The following is a 22,552-nucleotide window of genomic DNA, read 5'->3' on the forward strand; positions in this document are numbered from 1 at the left end:
AAGTCTTGCCCCACCTGCCGTATTCCCCAGATGTCTCCCATTCTGACTTCCACCTATTCCGTCCGATGGCACACGGCCTGGCAGATCAACATTTTCAATCCGGTAGAAGAGTTGGAAAAATGGATTGCTTCATGGATAGCGTCAAAAGAGGACTCCATTTTTCGAGCCGGGATTCGAAAATTGCCGGAAAGATGGGAGAATACTTTGAATAATACATCTGTAAGCACTTTTTCGCAATAAAGCTTTTAATTTTGGAAAAATGGCGGAAGCAAAGTTGTACACCTGTACATCTAAACTTTTGTCAACTATGATAACTTTAGGTTTTTGTGCTTTTGAAGTTCGAAAGTTTTTAAACATTTTAAACTGTTTTCGCTTCAACTTACTGTATATTGCTTGTGAATATTTCTCTACCATTCTCCTGATTTTCACGACGTTTATGACGGATGCTCTACGGCTTACAAACTGATGTTATCTACACGGACCTTTCCGCTGTCTTTCACGCCCTTACAGTCGCTAAGTTGGACAGAGTGGGCTTTGGTACTAACATGCTGCGTTGGTTTCGCTCATACCACAATAATCGTCGACTAGCAATCATTTATCTTTCGCTTATGATCTCAAGCTATTCCAAATAGTTCAACAAGCGCTTTTGGAAGTATCAGACAAGTTGTCCAACAAATTGAATTTAATGCTGACAACTCTACCATCGAAAACGGTATTTCTTCCATGTTTGATTCGGCGAATAACCGTAACTAGGTTTAATAAACGAAATCAAAAATTCCATGTTTGATGACGTGACGCGGGTGATCTTCGGTTCCGGAACAGAATCAGGACATACTTTTTTTTTTAGCGAAATCGAATATCCAGTGGTTGGAATATTCTTTGCTTTCTTTCGTGTTATTATTGTTGCGCATTCGTCGGGCTGTGTTCCAAAGAGTGCTCATCGATGTTTTTTTTTGTCAATCTGTCCACGAACTGACACCATGACACACCACCACTTTCGAATTCAAGAAAATTTTGTCCCAAGGTAGATAATTCTATTCCCTATCACCCTTCCATATGTTGAAAGATGACAATTTTTTAGGGAAAACATTGTTTCTAACAACAACTTTTTCTTATCCAGCACTGTCATTTTTTGACAATAACTATTTGAAAAAACAAATTTCTCAAAGGACAGTCTAGATCAATTTAGGAGAAACAAAGAATGTAAAGTGGGTTTTTTTGTGATAAAGTCTACATGTCCAGAAAGTTTCATTCAAATCTGAGAGAATGTTGTCAGCTGCAAATTCGATTTGACGGAAATTCGTAAAACTGAAATTGGAAAACATTGCATTATTAATTTTTTATTGCAATATTTTCATTTTAAACCTGACATTAAAACCAATTATCGATGTTAATTTGTTTAGGGCTTTTTAAAATTGCACTATTCAAGTCAACATCGGTGGTGTTTCTAATAACAGGATTGCTCACAAAATACAGGGTCCGGCACTCGAAGTGTAACCAATTAAAAAGGCCATATATTCAGTTTGGAAAATTACTTTTACTGAATTCAAAGTACAAAATGTGTAAAAATAATACAAAATTCAGAATCAATTCACTTTTGCTCGATATGACCACCTTTTGCCTTGACTATGGCCTTGAGACGGTCAAAAAACGAATCGCAAGCTGCCCGAATGTGACTTGCAGATGTATTTTGGCCCACTCGCGGAAGATAACTTTTTTCAGCGCCTCGAGACTGGTGTATCTTTTAGTTCGGACTTTGCTCTTCAAAATGGCCCAAAGAGAATAATCCATTGGATTCGCATCTGGTGAATTCGAGAGCCATCGTGTGGACGTGATGAAGTTCGGAGCGTTGTTTTTCAGCCATTCTTGGTTCACTCGAGCTTTGTGAGACGGTGCCGAGTACTGCTGAAACGTCCATGGTCTGCCACCGAAATGTTTGTCTGCCCACGGCTTCAAAGCAACCTCCAGAATACTTTCCCGATAATATGTCGCATTTACCTTGACGCCAGGCTCGAAGGTCTGAAGTTGGTTACACTTCGAGTGCCGGACCCTGTAGATTAATGCCATAATACAAATTAAAGTCCCGTGAATGGCTCTGCCACTAGAAGTAACTTGTCAAAATAAAGCAAAAGGTTCTTTTCCAATTATGTATGTTTGTGTGTGGCCTCATATCGCAACTAACATTCACAGTTGCGCACAATAGTCGATCCCCGGAGTCGGATGAAGACATTTGAGATGATGATATTTACTTATTCTGTACGTATCCATGACTTAAAGAACATTGATTGGATTGTCGCACAGTGGTTCGAATCAATAAAAACGTGGACATAAATCAGTAGCTGCCAAACCGTTCTTTTAATGCATATAGTTGCTTTGAAGAAATTATTTACAAATATATACCGCGTAATTTGATCCTATCAATAATTGTTCATGGCCTACTTTGACAAAAAATGTAACCATAACTTTTTTTTCTGAAGAGATAGAAATTTTTTTTCTTCTACAAAGTTTTAGAACTATTAAAAATAATTTACTTTGTCAAATATACCAAAAGTCTAGGTCGCACCGTTTCGGATATACAAAGCGTTTTTATGGCAACCCCCTTAAAATCAGTTTTTTATTTATAACTTGTTTCGAGTTAGTTTTTTATGCATACTTTCTTTGGAATAATTGAAGAAAATAAAAAATCCCATATTTTTGTTGAAGGTAGTGCATAGGTTTCTTGTTTCCTGGCAAAGTTATACAACATTTTACCTTTTTTTTACCTATCATAAAACCTTACACAGAAGCGAAATATGCAACTTTATGCAGCTGATTTTTGCAAAATTTGTAGGAAAAGATGTGCCCAATATCATAAAAAAAATCTAAGTGGAACTCGGTGGAACTTTTTTCTAGGTCTTTTCAAAGTTTGTTTTAATTACTGAATCATGGCAACCCCCTTAAAACTAGTTTTCTAGTCATAACTTGTTTCGTGTTATTTTTTTATGCATACTTCGTTTGGAATAATTGTAGAAAATATAAAATTTCATAATTTTGTAGAAACTAATGCATAAGTTTATTATTTTCTGGAAAATTTATGCATAATTTTACTTCTTACCTAGAAAACCTTGTGCCGAAGCGAAATATGCAACTTAATGCAGCAAATTTTTATAATACTTATAGGAAAACATGAACCTTATCAAATTTATTTTCCAATGAGAATTTCTAGAGTAATATTCGTGTGACTCATTTACACTATGGCCATGCTGAAACCATAAATGGTTAAGAAACAGAGGGCGCACAGTGGTCCAAAACTGGAAAAAGACGGTCACAAGTCTGTACCTTTCACTGATTTTTAAGAGCTAACGTGTCTTCGAAGAAGTTTTACAAAATTATATAACGCTTCTTTTGAAAGTAGCACCTTAATTTTTGTTAAGGGGGTAGTACCGATTTCGAAAAAAAATAATTTTGTTTTTGACGAAAAAAATTTTTTTTTCTATCTCATTTCAAAGAAAAAAACATTTCAAGTATTTTTGCTGAAGATATGAATAATGTAAAAAAAATATTTTTTGAGATATTCGCTTTATTTCAAAAACAGTTTTTTTTATTTACCTACGTAGAGTTTATCTCTATTACCTAAGTATCTAATTCAAAGTTAGCAAAGTTACTCATTTAACTTTTCCCAATACTTTTCACAACCTAATCAATCAACTAGGTAGTTAATGTTACCTAATAAATCATTACAATATGTCACTTAGTCGCATTGCATTCGATCAATCAGTATCAGTCACGCTATCGTCCGAGTTTTACGTATCGCTAATTTATTGTTCTGTTGTAAGTTCTAGCATATCAATTGCTTCCAGTGACAATTTCTTTCCAGTTTTGATAGGTTTGTAATAAATATTCGAAATCAGTGGGTCAGACGCTACTAGGAGTCGAAAAAAAAATTGTCATCGTTTTTTCACGGCTGTTTTTCCTCGTGCCCAAGTTTGGATTTTTTTATTTGTTTATTAATTTTTAACTTTTTTCATTCAATGAACTATAAAGGATGTTTTATGGAATGGCTTATTTGAAACCTAAGAAAAAACCGTACATTCATGCCTTGGACGAATTTTTGTATCTTTGTTATATTTTACAGTCTGTTGAAAGAAGGCTTTGTGCGAAATACCCCATGGATTATTACTTTATTACTTTTTACAATTGAATATTTTGTTACTTTTTACAATTGACCATATTAGAATAAATCTAAGTGGAACTAGATGCAATTTTAGGCCTTTTCAAATTTAGTTTTAATTATCGAAAATCCGAAAAATTATCAAAATTTAAACACATATTTCAAAAAATGTTTTCTAGACAAAATATGATAAAGTATTGTTAAAGTACAAACCTTTACGAAGAGATTTCATGTTTAAACGTGTAAATAAATTGAGTTATCGCGAAGCAACACGATTTTTAAGACGAGATATTGATCGGACGACTGCAAAAGTGAGTTACAGAAATAGCAGACGCGTGACGCCCTCTGTTTCTTAACCATTCATGGTTTCAGCATGGCCATAGTGAAAATGAGTCACACGAAGAGTACTCAAGATATTCTCATTGGAAAATAAATTGGATAAGGTACATGTTCTCCTATGAGTATTATAAAAGTTTGCTGCATTAAGTTGCATATTTCGCTTCGGCACAAGGTTTTCTAGGTAAGAAGTAAAATTATGCATAAATTTTCCAGAAAAGAATAAACTTATGCATTAGTTTCTACAAAATTATGAAATTTTATATTTTTTACAATTATTCCAAACGAAGTATGCATAAAAAAATAACACGAAACAAGTTATGACTAGAAAACTAGTTTTAAGGGGATTGCCATAATTCAGTAATTAAAACTAACTTTGAAAAGACCTAAAAAAAAGGTTCCACCGAGTTCCACTTAGATTTTTTTTATGATATTGGGCACATCTTTTCCTACAAATTTTGTAAAAATCAGCTGCATAAAGTTGCATATTTCGCTTCTGTGTAAGGTTTTATGATAGGTGAAAAAAAGGTAAAATGTTGTATAACTTTGCCAGGAAACAAGAAACCTATGCACTACCTTCAACAAAAATATGGGATTTTTTATTTTCTTCAATTATTCCAAAGAAAGTATGCATAAAAAACTAACTCGAAACAAGTTATAAATAAAAAACTGATTTTAAGGGGGTTGCCATAAAAACGCTTTGTATATCCGAAACGGTGCGACCTAGACTTTTGGTATATTTGACAAAGTAAATTATTTTTAATAGTTCTAAAACTTTGTAGAAGAAAAAAAATTTCTATCTCTTCAGAAAAAAAAGTTATGGTTACAGTTTTTGTCAAAGTAGGCCATGAACAATTATTGATAGGATCAAATTACGCGGTATATATTTGTAAATAATTTCTTCAAAGCAACTATATGCATTAAAAGAACGGTTTGGCAGCTACTGATTTATGTCCACGTTTTTATTGATTCGAACCACTGTGTGTCGGTTCGACTTTTTTGCGAGTTTTTAGGAACAAAATTTATTCATATTTCGTTTCACTTTGAATGTTGTGGGCGGAATTGAGAGTAGCTTTATAACTTAACCGTTTTTGCAACACACACAAAACAAAACTTTGCCAGAAGCACTCATTCACGTATCTTTCGCAGGGTGCAATGACTCACTGAAGCGAGCGAAACAAAAAAGGTTTCGATGTTAAATTTACGGCCTAACCGGTTTCTTTCCCTCCGATGGCCAAGAACCTCTCACAAATATTTTATTTTACTGCTGTATGACGTAACTCGTAAACTCGCCAAACCAAAACAAGACCAAGATTTAATGATGTGACTCATCCCACGTTTTTCTTTCTGTTTTGTCTTTACAGCCTGTCGAAGCTGGAATCACTGGAGCTGCGTGAAAATCTGCTCAAAAGCCTGCCCGAATCCATCAGTCAGCTTACCAAACTGGAACGGCTCGATCTGGGTGACAATGAAATCGAAGAGCTTCCGCCACATCTCGGTTATCTGCCGTCGCTGCAGGAACTGTGGCTCGATCACAACCAGCTGCAGAAGCTGCCTCCGGAGGTTGGTCTACTGAGGAATTTAGTATGCCTAGACGTTTCCGAGAACGGACTGGAAGAGCTACCGGAGGAGATCGGTGGTCTGGAGAGTCTTACCGATCTGCATCTGTCCCAGAACCGGTTGGAAATGTTGCCGGATGGTATCTCGAAGCTAACCAAGCTGACAATCCTGAAGCTGGACCAGAATCGGTTGCACACACTGAACGACAGTATCGGACAGTGCGTTCACATGCAGGAGTTGATTTTGACCGAGAATTTCCTAACCGAGTTGCCTTCCGCTATCGGCAATATGACGATGCTGAACAATCTGAACGTGGACCGGAACTCGCTGATTTCGGTACCGAACGAGTTGGGAAATTGCAAAAGTTTGGGTGTGCTGAGTTTACGGGAAAATAAACTTACCAAACTGCCCGCCGAGCTTGGGAACTGTTCCGAACTGCACGTGCTGGACGTTTCCGGTAATTTGTTGCAATATCTGCCCTATTCGCTGGTAAACCTACAGCTGAAAGCCGTTTGGCTGTCGGAAAATCAGGCACAACCGCTGCTTACATTCCAACCGGACGTAGATGAAATCACGGGCGATCAAGTGCTGACCTGTTTTCTGCTGCCTCAGCAGGACTACGTTCCACCGAGCCCGGAAAATCGCGAAGATACCGATTCCGAAGACTGGGAAGAACGGGAAGCGTCCCGCACCCACTCGGTGAAGTTCAGTGAAGATTCCAATGCAGACAAAGACACACCTTTCGTACGACAGAACACACCGCACCCGAAAGAGCTCAAATTAAAAGCGCACAAATTGTTCGCCAAGGATAAGAAATCGGATGATTTGAGCGGTGGTAATCTGGATACGCTTTCGGAGGAATCTTCCTCGAAGCCATCGCTCCTGAACAGGACCGGTGCCATGGCAACCATGGACGACATTCAGGGGGTGGTTCCCAACGAATCGATTGCGGAGGAAAATGCCAACAAAGAGAACGAAGAGTTTGGCGACGATAACTACGAGAAGCGGGTCGGGTTCGATGTGAACGAAGAGGAGGAAGACCGCTACTATTCGGAGGAAAATGACGATTCGCACGAGAAGAAACCGGTATCCAAGTTACACCGGAGGTAAGCGTACGAATGAATCTGTTCCGGTAATAAGCTAACGCGTGGCTAATTTCTTCATTTGCAGAGATACCCCACACCACCTGAAAAACAAACGCGTACATCACAACACAATGACAGAAAAGAACAACAGTCTGGTGCTGAATTCACTCAAGCTGAAGGAATCGCTTCCGCCACCGCCAAAGCTGGAGGAACATCCCGTGCTGGAAACGGTTGCCGAACCACCGACCGGAGAGGGTAAGTTTTTTCTTTTTCAGTTTTTGACTTGGTGCACATGACATCTATGTCGCAATCAATGACCGATCCCACCTGACTGACTGACTGACGGATTCGGACTCAATGACAAGTGGCAATTAATCACCACCGTTTCACGTCGTCACGCCGTCGCCGTGTCTTCACCGTCATTATCACCATCGCCGGTGTCGTCGCCACTATCGAATTGCAGGAATGATGATGTACATAAAAAAAAACTTTGACATTCATATCTCGCACAACTCTCTTGTTAACCGAGGCCATATATTATATTTGCCCGCCGTTGACGACCTATTCGACGAGCGTTTGTTTCGGGTATGCTCATAGCCACGGTTGTGTTGTTGTTTACTTTTACCCACCACTCCCGACCACCGTACAGACCGAGCACTTTGCGACACGCGCTCATCGGCCCAAGATATGCGACTGATATTTGCTACTCGACTCGTGAGGAATTTTGTCGTGTTTACCTTATCAAGTTCGATTCTGTGCACACAGCAATGCGGTGAGTGATGTTCTTCGAAGACCGAAGGCGATAATGGATTAGGTGGAAGCCAGTTTATCTCATGTGACTGACGCAGTAATGTGTTTGAGGAAGATTGCATGGAATTTTTTGTTTACGGGAAAGATCACAGTTTGTCGTCGGAAAACTCCGTTTGATATTTAGATTCCACACGCTTTAATCATTTATTAAATTGTCACCGGAAGAGTAAACGCAATTTTTTTCACGAGATATTCGATAGGACAATTTCGAGATCGATTGTTCTAGCAAAGGAACTAGTTCTTCTGAAACCATTCCATCGTTCATTTGCATTATCATAACTCTGGTCAGCACTCAACAGGATGACAGACTGAAAAAGGCACACGAATGAAGTAATAGAAATGAAAATTTGCGACAAAAAAAAACTAGTCGTTAATTCCAAAGAGATATTACCGCAAAATTGACATGGAACGGATAATAAGAACAAATGTAGATTCTTCCCAAATAGTCCTGCAGTACTGGGAGAAAAATCCACTTCAAGTTTACCAGAAGTTTTGTTTTCGTACCGCGTGAACTTTCTTTCTGCCCAACAAAAAACATGGAAGTATTGGGAAACTTGAAAGTACAGAACAAATTGAAGGGGCGTGGAAGTTTAGATAACTTAAAGTACGGTATAATTTTTTAGTTCTTGCCAACTTGACAGTACTGAACAAGTTCGGCGTGAACTTTAATGTGTGAATATTTATTCAAAAACGAGCTACTCAAATCAAATCATTGTCTTCCATTCAAACGTTCGATTACTTGGTGTGTGTGTGTGTGTGTGTGTGTGTGTGTGTGTGTGTGTGTGTGTGTGTGTGTGTGTGTGTGTGTGTGTGTGTGTGTGTGTGTGTTTAATTTGTCTCAAGCCTCACTCTCTGGCAGCGGCTTACAGAAAAAAAGATTTCTTCGCTTTTCGCCTTCGGCTCATCAGTACTTGAAGCAGTTCAAATTGAATTGCCATTTCCGCCTAACAGTTCAATTTATGTGCCACTTTAAGGATATTAAAGGAGAAAAAATATGTTTCTATGTGCTCTGTTTATACATGCGAATAACTTTAGTCCAGGACTTCGGGAGGTGTTAACCTAGTCAAACTCCGATGGTCCATTTCGTATACAGAGCAAATCGTGTTCCGAAATCACCGTCCCATCGACCAGCCCCGCCTCAATGCAATATTTGCATCAAATAGATTCAAATCTTACCGAAAGGCTTTCGATTCATAGCAAATAGCAAGCAATCGTCGCGTATTTAGTTTATGTTTTTCAGTTTTGTATATGCAATGAACATTTTCGGATATTCCCCATACTTCGGTTTGCATCCAATTTTTTACCAATCGTGTCCTAATCATCAGTCTTTGCTTCGTACGTCGAAATATTTAAGGATGAGATGAAAACCCCTAATCTATCAATAATGCAAAGAATGTGAATATTTTGGGGTTTTTCTTTTGTACAAAAAGCATATTACAATTTTCTACATGTTTCACATTCAGCTCATCAGTGCTTAAATGCAATGCAAAAATGCAAGGAAGACGGTTTTTATCAAAACAGATGGACTAAAAGTCTGGATAAAATAAAGACAATCTAAACCCCCATTTAGGGATTTAAAAACACTTCAGCAATAGGACGTCAAACCAAAATACTTGATTTGAATAGTGATTATTATTTTTTACGCTTCAATAAGTTATTACATACACAACAATGCGCACCCTCTCATTCTGTTACTAACGCAGAAGGCGATAGCACCTAATCGACGCCGTCCTTCTGACCAAATGTCATTATAGACACACAGGAAGGAATGAGATAGTAACTGTTGAACATCTCGCAAATTATCTTAACATTTAGTTAACGTTTGGCAGTCCAGCAGTTATTTTGTTGTTATCAAAATAACCATGTTCGAGAGCATAATTATTATTGACAGGTCGAATTGGATCGAATTTAACAGCAACCGGTATATCTAATAGTAAAAAAAATCCTTCTCAATCCACCTAGTGGTGTGGTAATGCCTTTCTCTTTCTTCAAAACATTCTCATACAAATATTTTTTATCTTTTTATTAAATAAGTTGTCACACTATTTTTATAGATGACACTAAATCTCGACGTTTCATGCAATTTTAAGACTTTTGGCATCAAAAAAAATTTTCGATTTCGGAAATTTCATGTACTCCCCCCTATGGTGCTTTTTCAAGATCGAAAATTGTCAAACCTTAACCGCCAAGCAGCATCCATTACCCATGTCCGATTTAGCTCAAATTTTGCGTGAGGACTTTTTTTGAGGTGCTTAAACTTTTGAGCACTAGTGCTTTACGAAATTATAAGTGATCCCAAAATTTTGGCACCCTTATATATAAGAGCGGTAAAAATCAACTTGTTTTGTCGGTTACGTCACTTATACCATCATATCTCAGGACCCAAAAGTCGCAATTATTTGATCTTCAAACTTGATCAATGGCTCAATAGTAGCTTCCAGCCGAGACTAAGCTTGTTAAAATCGGTTCAGCCATCTCCGAGAAACTTGCGCGGTAAAAAAAACACGTTTTGTCGGTTACGTTATTTTTACCATCATATCTCCGGAACCAAAAGTCACAGTCATTTGATCTTCGAACTTGATCAATGGCCCGATAGTAGCTTTCAAACGAGCCTAAGTTTGTTAAAATCGGTTCAGCCATCTCTGAGAAAATTGAGCGATAAAAATATCTTCGAAAAGTGCACACACAGACATTTTCCGATCTCGTCGAACTGAGTCGAATGGTATATAACACTATGGGTCTCCGAGGCTCCGTTCGAAAGTCGGGTTTTCCAGCAATTCTAATACCTCTCTATAGAGAATGGCAAAAATGCTATAAAATGTGAAAAATAAAATGTTTCCAATAATTCATAGTATTCCTATATCAATTTCCTATACGTTCTTAATCTTAATATTAATTCCTAATAAGGACTGAATAATTAAATTGCTTTGATGTTTAACGAATTTGAATATGAAACACACGGCAGTGCACCTACTGTAAATCAGTTCTATACTGGTTGCTAAATTGACTGCGAGAAAAATATTCAGACTTCCGAAATCGAAAGTTTTTTCTTATATGCAAATTGTCTTGGGAGTGCATGAAACGTCCAGATCATGTGTAATAAAACAAAAATGTTTTAAACTGACAACGTTGCTCGTGAGGTATGGCACGTGGCCCCATCCTGCTGTAACCAGGTACGACTGAGACGATTCCGTTTCAATACGGGTAAAAAAATTCACACAAGCGAATCGAACTCGCTAAACATTCTCTTGTCTCCGGACAGTGCGAACGTGGTCCGGTTGTTTTATTTTGGTCATAGAACCTGTTTTCATAAAAAAATTTCACCCACAGCCTTCACATTATTACGCGAAGGTACCGGTATTTTTCGTCATCCCGATATTTTTTTTAGTTCAACTCTTTGACACCTAGAAAATTTTCGTGTTTCTTAAGAAAAAAAATTTTAGATTACACCAGATCTCGACGTTACATGCATTTCTAAGACATTTAGCATAAAAAAAACAGATTTCGATTTCGGGAATCTTAAAAATTTTCTCCCACAGTTGATTTTTTTTTCTGAAATTACATCAGATTTGGATGTTTCATGCACTTCTGAATATTTTATTCAAAATTTTTCCAAGCCGATCTAAAAAAAAATTGAGATTACACCAGATCTGGACGTTTCATGGATTTCTAAGATATTTAGTATTTTTTACGCAAATTTCCGAAGTTACGCGATGCGTAAATTCCGCGCAAAGAGAGAACTCAGTGTATATCAGAGATTTCAAGATTCAACCATACATTTTTCGGCGATTACTTAATGATGCCACAGGAACGAGACTGTAAATTGAACCACAAATTAGTCGTGTTCAGTCTAAACAACCACGGAATTCTGCGGAGGTACTCCTTGGGTTGTGTTTCATGATATCCAAATAAGTTCATAGAGATTTACGTCAATAACTAACAAATCGCTAATATTCTCTGATATCCTCTACAACCATGAACCTTCGGTGCAAGCAGATATTCATGTGCTCGTTCGACGTGCTAGAAGCTGGATTCCTCAATTGGTCGAAGTTGTGGGCAATTTGGTAGATTCATGTCTTTTGGAACGAAAGTGACATTTTTGGTAGTATACCATTCTACCGTTGATTTCGAGTAGTGGCAAGAAGCAAGATCTGGCTAGAAGACAACAGGATCCTTGTGGTGTCTAATCATGGCTAGAAGTCGTTTTTGTAAACATTCCTTGATGTATATTTCGCTGTTCATTGAAGCATGAAGGGTTTCGAAATCTTACCGCAGCTACAAATTGCTTGCCAGACCATAGCTTTCTTACCAAATTTTTCGACTTCAATCGATGTCTCGGACTGGTTTAACTCTTGCCCTTCTCGCACCGTATAATATTGTGGTCCCGGCAAGTATTTGTAATCGAGTTTCACGTAGGTTTCGTCGTCCATGATTATGCAGTTCAAATTTCCAGCAAGAATCAGCTTTCGAACCCTCGGCCTGATCGATGCTTCTTATTTCGGACTACGTTTTGGTTGTTTCTGCTTCTTATAGGTTCGAAATTCGAACGTTCTTTAGCACGAAGAACATTTGACTTCGAAATGCCCACTTTTTAGCCACATCCCGAACTGAAACCTCCTTCTTTTGCTCGAACGCCTTCAGTGTACGTTTATCCTACTGAGGGTTAGCAGAACCTTTTTTTCGACCCGTTTTCGGTTTATCCTCAAAGGTGTTATCCTCACCGAACTTTCTGATTGCATTTCGCACGGCTTTTTCACTTACTCCTTCCATTTTTGCTATCTTTCTCAGTGACAGTCCGAGTTCTGTGCACTATTTTTACACAATTTTTCGACGTTGTTCTGCTGAAAGTCCACGCATTTCGAAACAAACTAATGAAAACGAATAAACAACTGCACAAGTGGTTAGAGAAGAGTGCAACCAACAGGACGCAGCCGCAGGTTTTTGGTTCAAGAGCCGAAGATCCGTTCAGCTCGTAGCTTATTCCTCTCTTCACAATGCGGCAAACTGGGTAGCAAATGAGTGAGCTGATTAACTGCAATTCTTTCAAAAAAGCTGTGAGCGATTAGCTCACTTTTATGATTCAATTTATTGGAACAGCTCAGGAGCGAATTGCCCATTTCTAGTAGCTACATACCGTATTCATACTACAGGACTCTAGAATAAAAATCCTATAGATCGTGAAACTAGTCACACCCAACTGTGGCCTAAACTAGTAAATTTGAAAGAGTATGTGCTGGTGTCTATTGCCGCGAAAAGAGATTAGAATAATCTCACTCCCTGGGTGGTTTTTATACCGTGTTTCAAGCTGAACTCTGCGAAGATTACGGAACTTCATATCATTTTATATGTAACTGCCCAGTATTAACGCAATTGAGCAATTTTGACTGCCCGTACATGCATGAACATATTTTCAGGAAACTGAAGCTTAAGGATATTCTACTATTCCTTGTCCAATGTGGCAAAGAGCTCTACGTCGTGGCGGAGGAGGGATTCTTGGTTTCTTCGGATATCTCGAGTCGGCTCTGCGATCTAATTAAGCTGTTGCTGTTGTCTTACTCCCTACCTATCGTTCCTTCTTTCCCTATTCTTACCCATCAGAACATGAGGAGAAACCGGTACAAATCTTCGAATTATGTAGCGAACGTGCCACCTGAGTTAGTTTGGTCTGATCCTGATCTGATCCAGTAATCGTTGACTGCGAGGCAGAAGGAGAAGAAAGAGGACAATCATAGCAGAGAATATGCAAAAACACTTCGTTCAGTCATGCACCGGGGACGGAAAATCGATTTGAGTTTGTCGAATCTCTTGCAAGCAACAATCCATAGGAATATCCCGGAATATTCACAAAGATGAATTATCTTAGAGGAAGGCAAACTCATAACTTTATTTCCGAAACTGGTGAGGCACCGTGAAACTTTGTTGAGATTGTTTTAAACTCTGTGGTTTTTATAGATGATCGGGTATTATCATCGAAACTGGGATACACTAAAACTAAGCTTATTGGATCGTGTCGACGTTGGATATTAACAGAACTCCGGCTATTTGTTGCCCGAGGAAAAGGATGAAAACAAGTCTTACCCGCAAAATTAAAGTAATTCAAAATTTAAAGCTAGCCAAACTGCGACAACTTTTCTCCCGAGAACGATTACTGAATTACTGGAAGCATCGAACGGGTTGTAGGAACCTGTTCAAATATTGATAAAACAATTCCAACAAGCGAAACACTCGCACGTTCAGACGTTGGAAACTAAGACGCAGTCAGAAGTCAGTCATCCGTTTGTTGATATTGATATTGGCAATACACACTCTAAACTGCGGTTGGCTCGATTCCGTTCAGTAGTAGTCAGTCTCCAGTCTTGTTCCAGGAAGTTAGAACTTTCATCGAAAGAGAGAATAGACGATATAGCTGGACGGGGGGAGGTGGGATAGAGCACAACTCGCCCCCGTATAGTTCCTCTCCGATGCTCCGAGAGCTCCGAAGCCTGAGGTGACTTGCTGCGTACATTAGGAAACATTAAAGCACCCATCCACCCTCACTCATTCGGGACGACGACGACGGGGACTAAAAGTGGATAACGGATTAAAGCAAAACAAAACCAGAAATTCAATCCTTCCTGCCTGTCTGCCTGCCTGCCTGTTTGCTTCTTCTACTCCCGACACAGAAAAACCAGTAATGCCAGCAGATACTTCAAAGTAAAACGCTCTGGTTTGTGCCTGGCTGTCTCATTCCCGACCACGTCCTCCTGATAGCTAAAACCGAGACTCCAGGCAGCAGTACTTACGGACGTACCGACGGTGGTATTCGGTATACCTGGGTTATGGTTGAAAGTCTACCACAATCCAGGCGCGCTATTGTGGGAATCAGCCAGCTCAGGGTCGACTAGCAGTTGCATTCTGTGACAGGCCGGTGGGCAGAAGGTAGGGAGGGGTGGTGAACAGGCAAACGAGAGGGGCACCACCGGTGAGTTTAAAATATTTTCCACTATTTCAGCACGCCCAGAGCGCTTCTTCTTTCGAATCCATCGGCCCCGTTGTTTATGGAAGTAATTTACATAAGAGCAATTGCCGATGAAGCATTAGTCATCGCATTTTTATCTGTACCGAGGCTCGGTGTGTGTGTGTCTCATAGAATGTGTTCGCGGTATTCTACACGTACTCAGCATACAGTTTTTTCATATCTTTTCTATTTTGTAGGATGGCAGTCGGAGCTTGCCTACGGTATGCGATTACAAATTATCTACCAATTAGAAGCAGTGCGATGCGAATTGAGGTGAATTTATCTGATTTCACCACACAGCACGCACAATGCATCGCTATTCGGCCCTCTTTCAATTACCCGATTTCGGGGCACTGCGTTCGCCGGTGATCAGATCATCAAGGCGGAGGTCACGAGAGGTTGACCTACACCCAAATTGGAATTAGTTGCAGACTGTCGGGCGACCTCCAGGGGACAGAGCAGAGGCAGCATGATGTGGCCTATATATTTTCCGACTACCCAAAATGTCGCACTTATCAAGGCGGACAATTACCCATCGAGACAATCCCGCACACACACACACAGAGACACGTTCGAAAACCATTCAAGCCTACCCAATTTGGTGGTACTTTGTTACGGAGGGAGATTTGGGTTTCATTATGGAGAGCGTTTGGTTTGGTGGTGTGCTGTTATTTGTTCGTTCGCACCGTGGCATAGAACGTGAAAATGAAGGGAATAAATATCACCTGAAATTACCGACATCGTTCCGAAGCCTAGCGTATCAAAATAGAGCATCACTTCGGGAATGGGGACTGCATGAAGGTGTACATATTTACGTACGTACGGAAGAAAAGGGAGAGCCGAAAGCCATTAAAGCTGGTTACTATTTGTTTGGTCGAATGATAACAGAAACTGCCGAATTCGACTGCTGCTTGGGATGGCAGTTTTTGGGCTAGATAAAAAAAACCGTACAAATATTTTCAACCTGACCCGTGTATCTTTTATCAGCACTGATAATTAAAACGTTTATGTTGTTTGCCATGCTGCCTGGAGCCTTAGTTTAGTGGAGAGACTAACTTCTAGCGTGAATCAGAATGGAAACAATTTCGCAAACTTTCCGTATCAGCAGAATCGGACTTTGCTTGCATATGCACAGCACATGTAATCGGTGGAATCCATAACGCAATCATTTAACAATTTCAACATATGCATTTGGTTGGTTGGTTGGTAGGGCGGATCGGGGCGGTGTTGCCACTGCGGATCGAGTAGAGTAGAGCAGTAGTAATTATACTTCAACACGAACTACTAAACACCCCCAGGTTTGAGTTAAACGAGTGTTAACATTACGCTGAAACACTGTAATTGTTCCCTCATCAACGATAGCCAATAGTGTCTGTTTGAATTTGTGTAACAGTTTGCTGACGAATGTTCCGAATCGGGGAGCATAAATGCACACGTATATATGGACGGTGGTGAAGTCATTTCTAGCGGCACTGAGAATGATGACGTGACATTACATTTGCGTTCGTTGCTGAAGAATTGCCTAAGGTTGGGGCAACGAGAATAGAGTAAAGCGAATTCAAATTGGGTTTGTCGGACGTGTCTGGAAATTCCATCAGGATGGAGCTCCCTTAGGGTTGTCACCGTCGTCAAACCGGAATGAAAGCTTTCTGCTGTATTTAACAGAAAAGCTATATCTATGCTATGCGATCAATGTAGACTATTTTCGACGCGAAATCAGGGGACGCTTTTTCAAAATTCATTCTGTGGAAGAATAGGTAGAAAACCTAATCGTGAACGCAGCAAACGTCATTCGTTCTCATCAGAAAAATGATCAACAATGTATGATCAAAATTTTTAACAGTATAAGATAACCTTAAACAACTCAAGAATTAGGTCAAACACTCTTACTTCTACAGGGTCCGCCATGTAACTTTTTTTTAACATGCAATAAAACACAAACGGTTCATCCGATTTCAAAACTTATTTTTTCATATTAAAGCACAATCCTTCCGGTTAATTGTGGAATATAATTTCATTCAAATGGCTGCCTCGGCTGGCCTTGCAGTACAGCCATGGCTGCACGAATGTTGTCCTTCAAGGCTTGAATTGTCTCTGGCTTGTCCACATAACACTTATCTTTGACAGCCCCCCCAAAGATAATAGTCTAACGGCGTCAAATCACAGCTCCGAGGCGGCCAAACGACATCCGAATTTCGACTGATAATTCGATCTTCGAAGACTGTGCCCAGAAGATCGATCGTAGCGTTGGCTGTGTGCAGTGCGGTAAAATTTCATTTTCAATCGAATAATATAAGATGAAAACGAAATTTATGGCCGCTGACCATCAGCATATCCCTACTAATTCATTTGACTTTTGCTGCCATTTTCAAGTGAAGCTCCCGGAATTCATCGTCAGTTGAATAATCGTTGATAGTCATTTGAAGTTTTGCTTGCTCAGTTTCAAGTGCGGAGTAGTGTAACTTCTTCATTGCCTTCGCTCTTGGTAGTAAGCGAATTCGAACGAATAGAATTATAAATGGAGTAAAGTATTAAAAATGAAAACTGAAGGAGGAAACAATTAATTTATGTGTATTCTGTGATTGATATTTCAGCAATCTGGTTTGTCTTTCATCTATTATCTTGAACCAATTGGAATGTTTACATGAACCTCATTTGAAGGCCGCTCTCACACTATTGAAAGAGATATTTTGTTACTTCAAGAGATCAACTGACGGTGGTTAAACTGAGCCTCGATTGAAGAGAAACGATTGATGACTGAATGCTGCCCGTTCGGGCCGTCAGCAAACATTGTGTGTGTCAGAGAGTGAAGTTTACTGCATTCGAGAGATCGTCAATGTGTTCCACATTCGGTTTCAATTGAATTGAATGAAGTTTTACAGCACTGGCTGTGTGGCACGGAGCGCCGTCTTGTTGGAACCGAATGGAGTCCAAGTCTTCCTCTTCAAATTACGGGGAGAACCAATCGCTAATCATGGCTCGCCATTGACCGTGGCGGCGGCTCCTGCCTCATTTTCGAAGAAAAATGGCCCAATGATGCCGCCAGACCAAAATCCGCACCAAACCGTCACTCTCTGAGGATGCATCGGCTTCTCCATGATAACGTTCGGGTTTCCTGTCCCCCACATGCGACAATTTTGCTTATTAACATACTCACCGAGATAAAAATGTGCCTCATTCGAGAAGATGATTTTTTGGCAAAAATCGGCGTCTTCTTCAAGCTGATTTTTAAAGTAAAACTGCACTATTTTCACGCGTTCCTCAAGCGTATACACAACCGTTTTAGTTCAGCGGAAGGATAAAACTAAGCTTCTGTCAAATCAGAAGTGACATTAAGGTTACCAATGTCGAAATAACCGCTAGTCTAAACAAAAAAGTTAGATAACGGACCCCGTACATTCATATAAAGTATTATTGGTCACGAAAACTAGAGTTTTTGTTCGCAGCCACAAATATCTGACCAGATCATAGGTTTTTTTTTTGTATTTGGAATACAAAATAGCTCGGTTCGTCCGTTTTCTGGCTGTTATAAATATTCAACAGTAACAGCTGATATCGATAGTTTCAAGAGGTTAGACGTCTGCCATTAATATTCAATTCATATTACCTTCAGTTTTTTTAAACCTGAAGTTCTATATTTTCTGTTTTGATTGGAAAAAAAATGCAGCCGAAGCGCATCAAATGCTTATGAATGTTTATGACAGTAATCCTCCAACTGATAAATCATATAGGAAATGGTTTCGACGTTTCAAGAATGGAGGTATCAGCGTTGAAGCCAGACCTCGTTCTGGATAACCAACAAAATTCGAAGACAAACAGTTGGAGGCATTACTCGATGAAGATCCGAGTCAAAAGCAACAGGAGCTTGCAGAAACATTGGAAGTGACTCAACAAGCAGTTTCTGTACGATTAAAGTTCATGGAAATGATTCAAAAGCTTGGCATGAACTGAAACCGAGAGACATTGAAAGGCAATTGTTCACTTGCAAGGCAACTAAGAAAGGATTTTTACATCGAATTGTTACTGAGAATGAAAAATTGATATATTCTAAAGACTGTCCCAGAAAGTATGGACACAACAAAAAACCGCTGGTTTCTGTCAATTTTTATGGCTGCGTCCTGTTGTTTACACTCTTCTCTAACCACTTGTGCGGTTGTTTATTCGTTTTCATTAGTTTGTTTCGAAATGCGTGGACTTTCAGAAGAACAACGTCGAAAAATTGTGTACAAATGATGCACAGAACGCGGACTGTCACTGAGAAAGATAGCAAAAATGGAAGGAGTAAGTGAAAAAGCCGTGCGAAATGCAATCAGGAAGTTCGGTGAGGATAACACCTTTAAGGATAAACAGAAAAAGGGTCGAAGAAAAGATCCTGCAAACCCTCAGTTGGATAAACGTATACTGAAGGCGTTCGAGCAAAAGAAGGAGGTTTCGGTTCGCGACGTGGTCAAAAAAGTGGGTACTTCGAAGTCAAATGTTCTTCGTGCTAAAGAACGTTTGAATCTTCGAACCTATAAGAAGCAGAAACAACTAAAACGTAGTCCGAAACAAGAAGCATCGATCAGGCCGAAGGGTTCAAAAGCTGTACAATACGATTCTTGCTGGAAATTTGAACTGCATAATCATGAACGACAAAACCTACGTGAAACTCGATTACAAATCCTGGCCGGGACCACAATATTATACGGTGCGAGAAGGGCAAGTGTTAAACCAGTCCGAGACATCGATTGAAGTCGAAAAATTTGGTAAGAAAGCTATGGACTGGCAAGCAATTTGTAGCTGCGGTAAGATTTCGAAACTCTTCATCACCACTGCTTTAATGAACAGCGAAATATACATCAAGGAATGTTTACAAAAACGACTTCTACCCATGATTCGAAGCCACAAGGATCCTGTTGTCTTCTGGCGAGATCTTGCTTCTTGCCACTACCCGAAATCAACGGTAGAATGGTATACTACCAAAAATGTCACTTTCGTCCCAAAAGACATGAATCCACCAAATTGCCCACAACTTCGACCAATTGAGGAATTTTGGGCATTAACGAAGGCACATCTTAGTAAACATGTCTCGGCAGCCGAAACCATTCAACAGTTCGGAAAAGATTGAAAAAAAGTGTCAAAACTTGACGCCAAGAAGTCTGTACAGAATTTAATGAGGAACGTTCGCAAGAAGGTGCGCCAGCTAGTCTACAATGGCTAAGTAGCAAATGTTGAGAATAATATTCTGTTGTTGTAGTCTAATATTATCAGTATATCGAATAAAATTTGAATATCTAACACTTGTTACAGCGAAATCAAAGTGCGTCCATACTTTCTGGCAGTCTTCAAAACTGTTCTTTCAAGAGCTTGCCGATTTGAAATTTAAATCAAACACATGCCAAATTATAAAGTAGCCAAATTAGGTTTTTAATTGGTAGATAATTTCTTGGCATTTAACATTTGAATATGATTTCGGACATATGGCCACCATGACTATTTTCCACAAAGGTAATTCTGGATGTTCAATTTTCGACCACTTTTTCAAGCATTTGAGAGCGTATTTCAGCAATGACTATGTATCCCCACCAAAACAATCGAGTGACGTAAAATTACACGAACACGGAGACCAATTCACCGGTCCATTTCTCGGAATAATGTTATCGTTGAAATGTTCTTTCAATAAATCGATTGTTTCGGCCGCAGTATGACTAGTGGAACCATCCCTGTTGAAACCACAGTTCGTCCACATCTATATCTTGCAGATTTGGAAACAAAAAATCATTTATCATGGTTCTGTATCGATTTCCATTTGCGGTAACACGTCTTCCAACTTCATTTTTAAAGAAATAAGGACCGATGATTCCACCAGCCCAGAGACCGCACCAAACAGTACATTTATCGGGATGCATCGGTGATTATTGAACGGCGTGTGAATTATCTTTGCTCCAAATACGGCAATTTTGATTGTTGACGTGTCCGTTGAAACAAAAATGCGTTTTATTTGAACACTGATTTTGAAAATAAATTTTCACGATTTAGAAGCGTTGTTCTGGAGTTAACTTATTCATAATGATTTGCCAAACAATTCTGAGTAGAGATGTCACTTTACACTGTTAAAACAACTTACGGTCAATAGAGTAATCCCTATTCAAGGAACAATCCTCCTAAAAAACACCCGTTAGCTCCGGAAATCCTCAGATCGGAACATGTATTATTTCTGATACTTTCGGTTTCTCGAATGTATCCGAATAAGGAGTGTATCGAAAATAAGCTATCCACAATTTTTTCTTTCAAATTATGATAAAAAACGATATTTTATTCAAACTAAAAATTGATCCTTTTTTGTACGAGGTTAAACTTGAGCATAATGAAAACCGGATGAAATTTAAGTTATTCCTTCACGAATTTTCGAACGTTCTACATCAAGTTCCGGACAAGTGTTGCATCGCATTTTTTGGACACTTGAGCCCAATTTTTTTTTGAACTCCTGCATGTTCTCAGCTGCCTTACCAGTCTTCTTGAAGACCCTCTTCACGATTGCCCAGTAACGTTCGATGAGACAAAGCAATTTGGTGGATTGATATTTTTCTCAACGAAATTTATACCCTTTTCCGCAAGCCAATTGAGAGTGGTTTTGGCATAGTGAGCCGACGTTAAATCCGACCAAAACAGTGGAGGTGTACTATGCTTCTTATATAACGGCAGCAATCTCTTCTGGAGATACTCAGATCGATAGATTTCTGCATTTATAGTTCCGGTAGTGTAAAAAATGGTTGACTTCAAACCACAGGAACATATTGCATGCCATACCGATACCTTTCGACCGAATTTCTCCACTTGAATCAACCTGTCCGCAACGCTCACATCCTCCCCAACAACGATAGTAAAGTATTGTGGACCTGGAAGGGATTTTGAGTCCTCCTTTACATAAGTCTCATCGTCCATCAAAACCAAAGAATAGTGTTCCCCAAACTTATTAGCGGTTCAAGTTGAACTGTTTAAATTTGCAATAAGCAGGTCAATTTGAACTGCTCTGCACTGACGAGTTTAAGACGAAACGTAAAGAACAGTAAAAACGGTTATGTGCCCTAAGCACAAACACACGGAACTACCGAAATTATCTCTGCGCCTAATTCGTATTACTGTTTTTGAATTAGTTGATTTTAATAGCAAAATTTCCAAAATAACTATGAAATTAGTTAAAATTGAGAATTTACTTTGCTGGAAAAAAACTCTTATTTTTAGAGAATGTGTTTAGTTGGCGAATATCCTGGCCACGAACCAGCAATATTTCAATCCAACACGAAATTCTCGTTGACAACTAATTTTGTTATTGAAATCAGAAAATTTGCTTCTATTTATCTATCACCATCATTGCTGAAGGAAAGCACAAAGAAAACAGAAATAAAATTGGTTTTATTAACAAGTTTTTAGGCAAAAATTCATGAGAAGTGTCAAAGCAAAACAATTCATTAAAAAGCTTAAAAGGACAGTCTTGTTGAAACTGTTTGCAAAATGTTTTGATGTTTTTCGCATGTGTTACGATATATCCATATATAAATTTCTAAACCGATAGGTAAAAATGACGTAAACTCTTAGTGGAATATGTATTTATTCAGAATTTGTGCGCATTTG

At 39.1% G+C, this 22,552-nt stretch overlaps 1 protein-coding gene across 14 annotated transcripts in view; it reads left to right on the top strand.

Moving 5' to 3' along the window:
• The window catches only part of LOC131425934 (protein lap4), a 134,229-nt gene that overhangs the window by 48,122 nt on the left and 63,555 nt on the right, over nucleotides 1-22,552 (top strand). For all 14 annotated transcript variants that reach the window (XM_058588240.1, XM_058588249.1, XM_058588251.1 and 11 more), the window contains exons 5-6: nucleotides 5,851-7,152; nucleotides 7,217-7,386. In XM_058588240.1, coding sequence (XP_058444223.1) covers nucleotides 5,851-7,152; nucleotides 7,217-7,386 — 1,472 coding nt within the window. The remainder of the gene's footprint in view (nucleotides 1-5,850; nucleotides 7,153-7,216; nucleotides 7,387-22,552) is intronic.

This window comes from Malaya genurostris, chromosome 1 (genome assembly GCF_030247185.1).
Source record: "Malaya genurostris strain Urasoe2022 chromosome 1, Malgen_1.1, whole genome shotgun sequence".
Classification (NCBI taxonomy): domain Eukaryota; kingdom Metazoa; phylum Arthropoda; class Insecta; order Diptera; family Culicidae; genus Malaya; species Malaya genurostris.